The sequence below is a fragment of the Lagopus leucura genome, unplaced genomic scaffold (assembly GCF_019238085.1).
Source record: "Lagopus leucura isolate 7727_CA_CO unplaced genomic scaffold, USGS_WTPT01 Super-Scaffold_100026, whole genome shotgun sequence".
In the NCBI taxonomy this organism is placed as follows: domain Eukaryota; kingdom Metazoa; phylum Chordata; class Aves; order Galliformes; family Phasianidae; genus Lagopus; species Lagopus leucura.
This window is the reverse complement of record NW_024962277.1, coordinates 3,659,934-3,672,391: the sequence shown is the minus strand read 5'-3', so window position 1 is coordinate 3,672,391 and position 12,458 is coordinate 3,659,934. Positions and strand designations below refer to the sequence as shown.

The 12,458-nt window shown below is 47.9% G+C and overlaps 1 protein-coding gene across 4 annotated transcripts; it reads right to left on the bottom strand.

The window, feature by feature from the left end:
* Window positions 1-924: 924 nt before the first annotated feature.
* Window positions 925-12,250, bottom strand: WNT5A (Wnt family member 5A). 4 transcript variants are annotated; one of them, XM_042880471.1, is made up of 5 exons: window positions 12,141-12,250; window positions 9,431-9,564; window positions 8,020-8,285; window positions 3,047-3,339; window positions 925-1,530 (listed from the first exon to the last, which is right to left on the bottom strand). In XM_042880471.1, the coding sequence occupies exons 1-5, from the start codon at window positions 12,144-12,146 to the stop codon at window positions 1,072-1,074; spliced, it is 1,158 nt and encodes a 385-aa protein (XP_042736405.1). In that variant the 5' UTR covers window positions 12,147-12,250; the 3' UTR covers window positions 925-1,071. The 4 variants fall into 4 exon arrangements, with proteins under 4 accessions (XP_042736405.1, XP_042736408.1, XP_042736407.1 ...); XM_042880474.1 differs by lacking the exon at window positions 12,141-12,250 and adding an exon at window positions 10,845-10,909; XM_042880473.1 differs by lacking the exon at window positions 12,141-12,250 and adding an exon at window positions 9,870-9,954.
* Between the last annotated feature and the right edge of the window lie 208 nt (window positions 12,251-12,458).

Sequence of the window (12,458 nt, the reverse complement as noted above, 5' to 3'; positions counted from 1 at the left end):
CGAAAGATAGCCAGCTATTACACCATTTTTAAGGCATTTTCAAATTTGAGGAATTCTGTTTTCAAAGGGCTTTCCAGGCTGGGAGACTGCAGCTCGGCAAGCTCGGAGCTTCCCAGCCTGTGAGCACGCAGCTTCCCTCCCACCGGGCTGCCGTGCCCCACGCAGCCACCAGCGCATTGGCTCCTGAAACGCTGCTCTGCGAGATGAGATACTCCAACACCACAATTAGCTAATAAGGTCAATTTCTCCTTTGGGGAATATTTTGCTATTCATCAAGGCAGATTTTTTCTGTATGTGTGTCTTTTTTGCTTTTTTTGGTCTCGTTTGGTTCTGGAACTAAATTCAATGACTCAAGAATAGCGCAGTTGAAGCCTTTAAGATTCTTTGCTCTTTACCCTCCAATGACATCACGTACTTACGCGAGCACATTCAGATATGCAACTGACACTGCACTTTGTGTTGAATACACCACCTCTTATTTACAGTTGTACTGAACAGCTTTCTATACCCCATTCTGACAACTTCTAGCATCTGAAACCAGAAGTCATGGACAGGTCTGTGTGTTCCTCACATCCATAGGGATGGTTCTAACATCCCAAGCACGTTACATGGTTGCTCTGCCTACTGCACATGTATTATGCCCCATGGGACTTAATTAGGATATGTTGGATTTTCCTCTCAAGCTACTCTATTGTTTTCAAAAGTTTTTTCTTTTTTTTTTTCTTTTTTTTTTTTTTTTTTAAACTTTGTAAAATAAATATTCTCAGGTTCTCCCCTGTTACCGCCAAAATATAAGACGCACACAGTTCTGGGATGGACGTAGAGAGGGTTCCAGGCACTTCTCTTTGCAATCTTTATATTTTTCTTTTTTCTTTTTTTTTCTTTTTTTTCCTTTTTCCTTCCCCCGCTCTTTTTTTTTTTTGCTTTTTTTTTTTTTTTTTTTTTTTTCTTAGAAGAAGACAACAACTCACTGGACTCTATAAATAAAGCAGAAAAAGTCCTGTGGAAGGGGTGAGGGGCCCACACCCCTCGCAGGCAGGTGGCTGCAGTTCCTCCCACCTCGTCCATCTCCTATTTGCACACAAACTGGTCCACGATCTCTGTGCACAACTTGCATTTCACATAGCAGCACCAGTGGAACTTGCAGTGGCAGCGTTCTCGCTGCACCGTCTTGAACTGGTCGTACCCCCGTCCGCAGCACATCAGTTCACAGCCGTCCATGCCCTCTGAGGTCTTATTGCAAAGGCGGCCCTGGGTGCCCAGGGACCCAGTGCTCTCATTGCGCATGCAGTAGTCAGGGCTGGGATCAATGTAGATCAGGTCATGGATGGTGGGTGCGTTGAAGCGGCTGTTCATCTGCACCAGCTTGCCCCGGCTGTTGAGTTTCATGGCAGCGGCACTATCGTATTTCTCTTTCAGGGCATCGCCTACCTTGCGGAAATCAGCAAGCTGAAGCCAACAGGTCTTCAGGCTACAGGAACCAGAGACACCGTGGCACTTACAGGCTACGTCAGCCAGGTTGTATACAGTCTGGAGAAGGCAGGGTGAAAAGCAAAAAGAAAGGTGAACAATTAGCATAGCTGCAGCAGTATTCATTCCCCTCTTTTCCTGCACTCTGTCCCTTTCCCCTTCACACCTCACAGCATTCACTCTGGCACTCTCCTCCCTGCTGCAATAGGGTGGGAGGGCAGAAAGCACATACATACCATGCACTCCTTGCATCCTGTTAACACAGACAAAGGGGCAGGGGAGTGGGGAGAGCTCTCTCAAGCCCCCTGCCTTCACCACACAGACAGATGTAGCAACACACACATCGACCAAACAGCAGCATCAGTCACGCTGCATTCAAATTTTAGGAATTCTCTCTCGTGCCAGAGAAAGATTTCGCTGTTTCATTGAGAAATGTAAAACATCCCTTTATTTTCTATCCGAGTTACTCTCTCTATTGATCTCGGCTTGAGGCTGCAATTAGGGAAAGGGTTAAGATTCTGCTTGTTCCTGACTCAGCTGCAGCCAATTGTCTACTCTTGGCTCAGCATCATCCCCCTATCCCAAATACTGTTCTGCAAGAGAGACTTCATCCAAAAAGAAACCCCCAAACACCTATGGGTGGAAGAGCTACACAGCTCTTATGTGTGAGCTACACAGCAATATCCTCTTTACAAAGCCTTGGCAAAGAAATATCAGTCGTTTGCCCTGTACAAATAGAAATAAGAGTTGGTGTTGACACCAACCCAAAAATCCTGGTGTCTGACACATTAGATGATACCACAGACAACTTCCACCCAGCAGTTACAGAAAGTTTTAGTGCTGCCAAATGGCAACACAAAGATGAGGCTAAGGAAGGAAAAACTGCTAGAGTCTCCATTAGCAACTGTGAATGTGTCATTTTTCTTCTCAGTAATGGTAAATTGGCCTGTCCACTGCTTTCAGAACCCTCCTCTCACATTTAAATACTATTAATTTTCAATTATCTTTCATCCTACTTCACCTTAGAACACAAGTGAAAAGTCTCCAGCCAACTATGTCTGGCATGTCAAAGCTCTAGGAAAATAATGACTTTGGCTCTTTGTATTCAGGCTATTAAAAAAGAAAAAGATTACACCCACTCATTTAAGGCATTTTTTGAGATTAAAGAAACCATAAAGACATGTTTAACCGTAGAAGATGATGTTTTCTCATAATATGGAGAAGCTTTTCACATCTTCTCAAAGCAGGAAATAAAAAGTGGGAATAATCCTGCAGCATTGTTCCAGACAGATAACAAGCCCCCAGCACACACGCTACCAACTGGAAACACAAACCAATAAAACATGCAGTGAGTTGGGCACTGCTGGCGATCCAGCGTGGAAGGAAACACAATGCATTGCAGCTCCAGTGCTCCATGGGAAAGGCAATGAGGAACAACGTGAATGCATACACTCTCCAGCCACCTATACCTGCCTTTTCCATTTTCTTGTCTCATGCATCAGAACAGAGACAAGCCAGCAGGTGACCACCCAAACCTTCCCCAGAAGGAGGGACTCGAAAAGACAGAGGCACTCACTCTCCTCCCGGCCTCATTGTTGTGTAGGTTCATCATGATCCGAGCACTCTCGTATGAGCCTCTCTGGTAAACTCTCTCCCGTTCCCGGGCGTCAACAAACTCCTTGGCAAAGCGGTATCCGTACTCGATGTTGTCCCCGCAGCCGCCCCACAGCCAGTCCCGGGGCAGGTCCTTGGGCCGCGCGGCCCGGCTGCAGCCACAAGAGGAGAGCTCGCCCTCCCGGCATGCCCGGCTCATGGCATTGACCACCCCGGCCGCACTCACTGCGTAGGTGAATGCCGTCTCCCGGCTGCCTGTGTGGAAAGAAGAGGGGCATTACAGGAAGGCCTAAGTGCACTGTTCCAGCTCATCCAATGGAAAAAACCATCTAGGAGCCTCCAACATTCATCTGCCTACCAGAGCATAAAGTAACCCCAAATTGTGTTCCTTCAAAATACCGAAAAACCCGAGTGAATACCATATCCCCAAAACCACCGGGTGCTTATGAGGAGTAGGGGCTGCTCCTTGTTGGTGCCTAGAGGAGTGACATGGCAGAGGAGCCCTGCCTCCAGGGACAGAAGGGCAGCAGTCTCCAGGCCCTCTGGAAAAAGAGACAAGGCAAATGCAAAGTTGAAAAAGTCAGTTTCCTAAATTACTGCTTCTCAAAGATGATTTATGCACTTCAGCCACTAGTTCCAATTTATTTAAAGTTATAGCATTTTGCAAAGCTTCCTGCTAACAAAAGTAAACGTGTGGCAGAGTTGCATGCTGCTCCTTGCCTTGTGCATCAGCTGTGCCCTTCTGCAGGGCAATACTGACATCCAGCACCAACCTGTGCTGCTCCAGCTCCCTTGGATGAAGGTAAGTGAACGCAAGGACAATCACTTTTACAAATTACAGGGAAGAAAAAGCTATGAAAGTTTTCTCCTGTACCTGAGATACTGAAGTGGAAATTGAAAACCTCAATATCCAAATGTTGGGAAGAAAACCATACAATATCCACAATGCTAGGCATGGCCAAGTATCACCCTCGCAACAGTGTCCAAACCCACCTTCATTTAGAGCCTAAATTCCCCTCTCTCTTTTTCCAAGGATCCAACAAGTTCTGACTACAACTAGAAGGGCTTTCAAAAACAGCACACAAAAACAAACAAAAAACAACAACAACAACAAAAATCACAAAACTTGCACCAGAAAACCCACTTGCAGTTTGCTTTTCATCTTAGGAAACAGCATTGTGCTGGACCTTTTCCAAGAAGGATTCACAGAATGACTAAGAATAGACTAAATATAATTGTTTTCCGTTTTTCTAAGTTCTATTCCCAATCTTTGGTCTGATCAATAGATCAAGCTTGTTTCTAATCTTACTTTTACAAGTTTCTTAGGGAACAGCATGGGACTCTGTAAAATTAAGTCTTTAAGAGGCTGCATTTTGGACGTATCACATGTACTTAGGCAGCAACATTTTGAGGCAAAAACTGTTAGTACAAGGCCTACCATGCCAGATCAAACTTAATAGGAGCTTTTGAGCACTTCTGGAACATAAATAATTCACAATCTGGTCCATATTTAACATCAAGATGACACCACACTCAGAGCAGCTTTGTTAATGTAACAGCTGTCATCCACTGGATTAATTCTAGTAATAGATGCTGTTTTTAAATGGGAAAAATCAGAAGTCTTATGTTGGGAAAGATGAGCTTTAAGGAAGATGAGAAGAACTTTGCCCCCTACTTACAATGCTGTATTTTCCCAGACACCTGCCTGGGGAAGTACTTACATGAATTATGGGTGTAAAGGGTTACAGGAGTGGCCTTTTCAGTTAAAAAAGATTTGGCTTTATGTGCTGACTTACGCCTTGCATTTACTGCAAACTATAGCAGGGGGAACCTCATATAGATTTTAATGTTCCCATTTGTTCTGTAATGCACATTTTTGGATTAATTCCTTAAACAAAATTTCCACTAGATTTAGAGGAAAGAATCGTGGTCTGCTTTGGACCACAGGACTTGCCTCTTGCTTTCCATTTTATTCTTTTTCATGTTTAGTTAGCTCGTGCTTTCACGTGATTAACTATGCTGTTTATTGCAGGATTTAAACCCACAAAGCTGGCTTTTTTTAACTAATATTCAATATTACCTTGAAGCATGTTTTAAAGAATTTGCTCTTAGTGGGACACAGAAGGAGAGGCTGGGGTGCAGAAATGAGAGTTGCCCCCACCTTTCTCCCTTAAGCAAACTATAAAGCAGCATCAAGTGCTGAAGCAGATTTCCCCAGGCTGCAATCCAGCACTGCTTAAAGTCATCAACCCCACAAACACAGGAAGGGTGATGATTCTACGTGGATGAGTTGCTCTGAATTTTTTCCTTTTTTTTTTTTTTTTTTTTTTTTTTTTTTAAAGTATTTAGGCACAACTGTGCTTTCCTTCACTGTCAAACCTGTCTTTTCCCACAGCCAAGCATTTCTCTCTATTGTAGCCATGGCAAGGAAACACACATTCCAAACACGTCCGAGTCCCTTCTCTCGCATATATGTAACACATAGAAATGGAACTGTTCAACATACACACTCTGTAGGAAGCCACCCACAGAGCAAGGAGCTGAGTCTTACACTTGATATGAATAAGTCTGCGAGAACAGACCAGTTGGGTTTTTTTTTTGTTTTTTTTTTTATACCTGACCATAAGATACAAAATGTTCTTTGTCCTGTATTTGAAAAGCATTCAGCATGAATAGCTCAGACCCCGGCACACCGAGCTGGGGGGAGGACACAGCTCTTTTCCCTCACGTTAGCACTTTACTGTTCTGCAGCCCCAGCGCTGCCAGCCCCGGGCCCAGGAGATGGCAGCAAGGACCGCGCCTGACCTGGGGCCATCAGCGATGGAGAGCAGTGAAGAACAAAAGCCCTGAAGCTGCAGTTCAATAAGCCACAGAGCGAGTTTCCAAACCCAGCGCTGGGTTTATTTGTACAGCTTTAGCTAACTTTGCCAGATAAATCCTGGAAGAAAGACTGTCCATTTATGAGCAGCGGTAATTACCGCGCTGTCAGTCAGTGCTCTGCTCAGGCATTCCGTGCACAACAGCAACAGCCTGAGCCCCGATGACAAAACCCTCCCAGACTACGTGCACCACAACCTTCTCACATTGGTGAGAGCAAGGAAGAGCTGACAGCCCTCGACAAGCCAGCGTAAGGCAGGCGGAGTTAAATTGGATCAGGCTTGAAAAGTGCCCATTTTTCCTTCCACTCAGAGACCAGCAGCTGGTCATTACCGAAGGTCAGCATGAAATAATAGCACTGGCACCGACAACACCTTTCTTGTTCTCCATGAATACACTCTTTAGGATCTTTAACTCCTGAATATGGCTATTAACCTTGCTTCCATCTGCAATTAGAATAAGTGGCTTAATTACATGATAAATTGCTGTGTAGACATCAGCTAATACAGTCATATCCAGGAGAAGGGTGCGGCAAAGTTATTTAACTTGAAAGAAACCACCTCTAAATAGATCCATCATACTCAGGGAGGGCAGAAACTCCTATTTCATAGACAGACACCACAATCAAGGGCCCAATCCCGCACATTTCTTCACACCAGCAGTCCCCTTGAGCTCATTTTCACTTGCTTGAATAACAAATAAGGGCTGAGGGACTAAGGCCCAATTTTCAAACAGATTACTTAACTGGCAATTGTTAGCTTATTAAAACAGAAAAAGTTTCCTTTCACATTTCATATGCTTGTAGATCTCTGCTCAGGTTGGGCCAAAAGGAAATGCTCCATGGGGGGTGTTAATACTGTGCTTGGAGAAAGCCTCAGGAAGGTTGTATGTCTGAAACCAGCTGCCCCAATTAGATACTTTTACATAATACATTGCTTTTATTTATCTGACATGGATATCATGATAAAAATGGATATCCAGATAAAAAACACTTCCTAAAAAAAAAAAAAAAAAAATAGAGAACAAACATGAATTAGTGGTATGCCTTCAATCTTTACTGGAGTTACCCCATTCACAAGTGAAGCCAGCTTTGATCCGAATTCAAAACCTTACCCAGGTAAAAAGCAACACTGGGTTTGTCAGCACGCTCATCACTGAGCACACAGAAGCTCCAATCTGTCATTCAGAAAAACTGAGCTTGCTGCACAGTATCTGACATCTGACATGGGAATGTCAGATGAAGGTTCCACCATGGACCCGGTTTGGTAGCACCAGCTAAATTTTTGCCATGACTGTTAAAATACACAGTGGTCCTTAAACAATGGGACAAGCAGGCAGCACGTGAGCACTGGAGAAGCACATTTCAAAGACAATCTCATGGGGAAAGGGTTGGGTGCCCACCAAATCATGGTAAGATTGTCACAGGAATCTGTCCCTCCTACCAGCTTCGTGCTTACAGCAAACACAACCTGCAAGGGCAATCACACGTTTGGCCCTGATAGAACTGACTTCATGCAGATTACCCCGCTATGTTATTTTTAACACAAATCTAACTTTCTCACAAAGAAAAAGAAGTTACCATAGCTGGAAATAAGCAAGAAGGAATTGCCCATAAACACTAATAGACAGCAGCAATTTTCAGTTAACCTCCAGACCAAGAGCAATTCACTATGCAGCCACTAACTATGGAGCTAAGCATGGACATCTTCCATTTCACAAGACGCTGCTGGTTTTAATTCTCTTTGTTTGCCTTTTTTTTTTTTTTTTTTTTTTTTTTTGTCTCAGGTTTTCTAAAACGAGGTTTCAGGGCTCCATTTTCCTTTCTAATGTATTCCCATATGCAGATGTATATTCCTACTTTGCTTTCCAAAAGACATGGCTGGACAGTGGTGGGAAATCACCTCTGGCTAAAAATAATTCAACTCCTTTGCCAACTTTAAAAAACATTTGGTTGTATACAGTATGTAGTAAGAACCTGGCAAGAGCTTCAAATGCAGAACATTATGTGCCATACATATCCTTAGACAAGAGTTGAATCATAAAGATGTTGCTTCCTACCTATCTGCATGACTCTGCCAAAAACAGAGTTGTTGTCCACAGTGCTGCAATTCCATCTTCTATGTCTGAACTGATACTGGCATTCCTTAATGCCGGTCTTTGCACCCTCTCCAATGAACTGCATATGGTCCTGATACAACTGGCAGAGTTTCTTCTGTCCTTGGGAAAGCCCTGCTAGTTGGCTACATAGTGGCTGGGCTCCTATTATATACACCTCTGACATCTGCACAGGATTCATGGGGTTCATAGGGTTCATCCCTAAAGACCTGTGTAAAGAAAGATTTGGGTTAATAAAGAGAAAAGAAAACACAACAAAAGTCTACAAATCCCAAACCAAACTCTATTTTACATATAAACACTGAGTCTGTGACTCCTTGTTTTTTGCTAGCAGGTGAGGGAAAAAATTACGTAAATACAAAACTTTTATTTTAGAGACAGTATAAAACAGAACTTATGAGTTCCCACCCATGTGGCTCTCACCACAGATTATGGACTGAAATAAGACTCGTATCCAGGCAATCTTTCCCTAACTTAAATGGACGCAGGGAAAATAGCAGAAGACCCAAACAACGGCAAGGTGGAAAAATGCAAAAAAGCAAAAAAATGAAAAAAAGCAAAAGAAAACATCCAGATCTCATTTCATATGAACACACACTTCAGATGTAAGTCTGGATTTCTGTCTGCTCTAACAAAAGCAGGGAAACCTTTCAGAAGGCAGAAGTTCGGAACTTGTTGCATACTGCTTCCAGCTCCTTCCCAACGCACACGTGAGCACAGAGGGAAGTATCAGCATTGTAAACAAAATCAACTTTGTCCTCTAAATTCTTTAAGTGCCCTTCAGGAGCACTAACACAATACATTTTAGTTAGAAAGTGTTGATTCATCCCAAAAGAATCGACCAAAGGAGCAGAAAACGCCTATTCCAACGACTCCCCACATCGTACGTGGTCGAGAAATAGTTAAGTTGCCAAAGCAGAAACATAAAATGTTCTTCTTTAACAAAATATTTTTATAAATATTCAAGCTGCAGAAGAATTCGAACCTAAATTTTAATTTCATAGAAGTTCTTGTAGGTAATTCCGTACTTTCTCTCACATATACAAAACCTCTCATCTGAGGGAGCTGAAGCAAGTCTTGTAGAAGAGAAGCAATTCTACAAATTTAAGGATGATGAAATCCATAGAGAATCTACAGCATTCTAAAAAACTGAATGTTGCAGCACAGGCTGCTACACGATTGCTCTTGCTTCAGAAACACATCCGTTCCCCAGCACAGCACATCCCAACGCGGCTCCAGGCAGTCCCCTCATGCACTACTCCCCCAGAAACAAAGTACACACCAAGCACACAGACGTTCCATCGAGCAAAACTTCGCTCCCCCCTTTATAAGCACGCCGACACGAGATGCTTACCACCAAGAGCTGGCTTCTATTACAACCTGGGTACAAGAGGAGAAGATGGCCAGAGCCACTACGAGGTACTGAGAAGCCATTGTGCTGCCAACTGTCCCCAGAGCACCTCCTTGGATTAATACTGCAGTGGATTTCTAGAGGGGGGAGAAAAAAGGATCAGATTGTTTATTGCTTCTCAGACCATTTTCGAGCATTCAAGTTTAAACAACGGAAGTACCCGGGCCCCTTTTAACTCGGCGCTGCCTCCGCTGCCCTTCTCCCCGCCGCGGCGCTGCTGCCGGACGGGGCCACCCCGCGCCCCCACCCCCGGACACCGCCTTCCCGGGGCGGCCGCACCGCTCCGCACCCCGCCGGGGCGGGACGGGACGGGCACGGCGGACCCCAGCCCAGCCCTCCCCGCCACCCCGGGGCTATCAGCACCCCACGGGCCGCGCTTTACCCCATTGCTCCTCGCTCCGGAGCCAGCGCCGCGGACACGGAGCGCTCCCGGCCGGCGAAAAGCAGCTTCAGGTTTGCAAAGAAAGCCCGAGCGGGACGGGAGTGCCGAACCCGGCCCTCCCCCACCGGCCGGGGAAGGCGCTGCCCGCACCCCTAAGCCATCCCGCCGCAGCCTCCGCTCCCCGAGCTCGGCGCTGGCAGCGCGGTAACAACCCCGACGGCGACGCCGGGTCCGCTCGGTTCCCGCAGCCCCGAGCAGCGAGCAATCTGCCGGCCCGGGAGACCAAGGCTCCCGCGACAGGTCCCGCAGATCCGTCTGCGTCCTTACGCGGGACTCTTTAACTCGCTAACCAGTGCCATTCACGGTTCTGGCCTTTTTTTTTTTTTTTTTTTTTTTTTTTTTTTTTTTTTTTATTTTAAAAAGAAGAAAAAAAAAAAAAAAAAAAAAAGGACATTTCGACACTTGGGGGCTCCCTATTCATTCTTAAAAAGCCCTCAATACCGAAACCAAGGTGTTCTTAACCCTAATTTATTTCTGTTTGCAAAGGGTCGGGAGAAGAGGACCGATCGCTGACACGAGAGCGCCGGAACGCGGCGGGACCGTCCCCATCACCCTGGAGCCCTTAACCAGGCGAACCTGGCCCGGCCGCGTCCATCCTGCGGGGCTCAGCCCCGACAGAATGGCCCGCTCCTCGCTGCGTTCCGGACGGGATGAGGCTCGGGAGAGGTCCGAAAGCCACATAACGAGCAGGGAATGGGGCTGAGCGCTATGTGCTGGGTGCTCTCTACGGCCCGCGAACACCAAGGGGTGGGTTTGGGGTTTATTTCTTTGCATCCACGAATTCCTCAGATAACAACGCTAAAGAAACGCCGCGAAGCTGCCCGAGCCTGAGAACTTCGAAGACACCAGACCCCAGCGGGACCCCAGCGGGACCCCAGCTCGATGCTGCCGGGCTGCGAGCCTAAAGCCTCGTACCTCCCTACCCCGTTCCGGAGGTCCGGTGCCCCCCACAGCTCCCGGCCCGCAGCGCTGATGTTCCGCTCCCGACAGGGGGCGGCCTCGGCCGCTGCAGCCCCCGGGGGGCGCCGGGCGGCCGCTGCCCTCCGACGGCACCTCTCGCTGCCCCCAGCGCTCTTCTCGCCCTCCCGGAGCGGGAGGAGACACCTGCGCCCAGGGGTTCGGCTCCGCTGCACGCAGCAGCTGACAGGCTGCCATCAACAACAAAAAAGGGAACAGGGGAAAAAAAAAAAAAAAAAAAAAGAAAAAAAAAAGACAAAAAAAAAGGAAAAAAAAAAGGTTCGCTGGCAGCACGGCGGGATTGGCCATCGGGAGCGCGAGGCACCGTTTTCAACTTTGTAGGGCCACGGAGATCGGGTTGTGGTATTTAATGCACCCCATGGGGATCCCGCGCTCGTCGCCGAGATGAAGGCGGCGGCTTTACGCCTGTGATCGTGTTTTACACGGGGCGTCTGGAGAGCCGCGAGGGCATCTGGAGCGCCGGCAACGCTGCTACCTGCGGGCGGGCGGCACCGTGATCCCGGCTCCGGGTAGAGGGGGCGGCCGGGGGCTGTCCGCGGGGGGCGGCCGCCTCGGAGCGCCGTGCGCGGGGCCGGGATGCCCCCGGGGAGGACGCGCACCTCCGGCTCCGGCGGCCGGGGGGGAACGTCGGGGCTCGATCCGCCTGAACTCTGGGTGACCCACCGAGTTAGCATACAATTGCCAACGACAAACAAACAAACAAGGAAAAGGCTCTCCAACATGGAGTCCTCGCAGCGCCGAGGGGACCCCAAGGAGCCGCGATCCTCCGCTCTGCCCCAGGCGGGACCCTCTGCAGATGCAGAGTGATAATCTCCAGAAACTTAGAATAAAGTTAAAGGGGGGCGGAGGTGGGGAGGGGGGGTGGAGAGGGGGGGCTGACTCCGGGTCCTCGGCTGGCCCCCAGCCAGCGTTCCTTAAAGGCACAGGCACCGGAGCGCCGGCGCCGGGTTCCTCCACAGCGATCCTCCGCGAGGAAGTTGGGGAAGTTCGGGCCGATGTCTTTAAAGCCGCCGGGATGGGGCACCGGGTGCGCAGCCACCGGCAGCACCGCGTGGAAAAAAAAAAAAAAGAAAGAAAGAAAAAAAAAAAAAAGAAAAAAAAGAGAAAAAAAATAGAAAGAAAGAAAAGAAAGGAGGTTTTTCCAGGCGGGGAGGGGGGATTGTGAGGGAGAGGGAGGGGGGTGAGCCCCGCTGAGGGAATCCGCGGAGCCGCCCCGCAATGCGCCCGACTCACCTCCATGGCGCGGGATCAGCGAGAGGCGGCAGCGCTGTAATCCAAGCGGAGCTGAGGGGGAAAGGGCGAGGCGAGATCCGATCCTGGCGGGCGGGAGCCGGGCGCTCTCCTCCGGCTGCCGGGGGAGCGCGGGGGCCCGCGGGGCTGGCGGGGGGCGGCGGGCGACGAGCGGGTCCGACTGCGGAGCGGGGCACCGGCGCAGCCTTCTTTCCAAGGTCCATCAGCAATCGCAGTAATTAGGGCTTTCCACCACCAGAAGAAGAAGAAAGAGGCAAAAAGAAAAAAAAAAAAAAAAAAAAAAAAAAAAAAAAAAAAAAA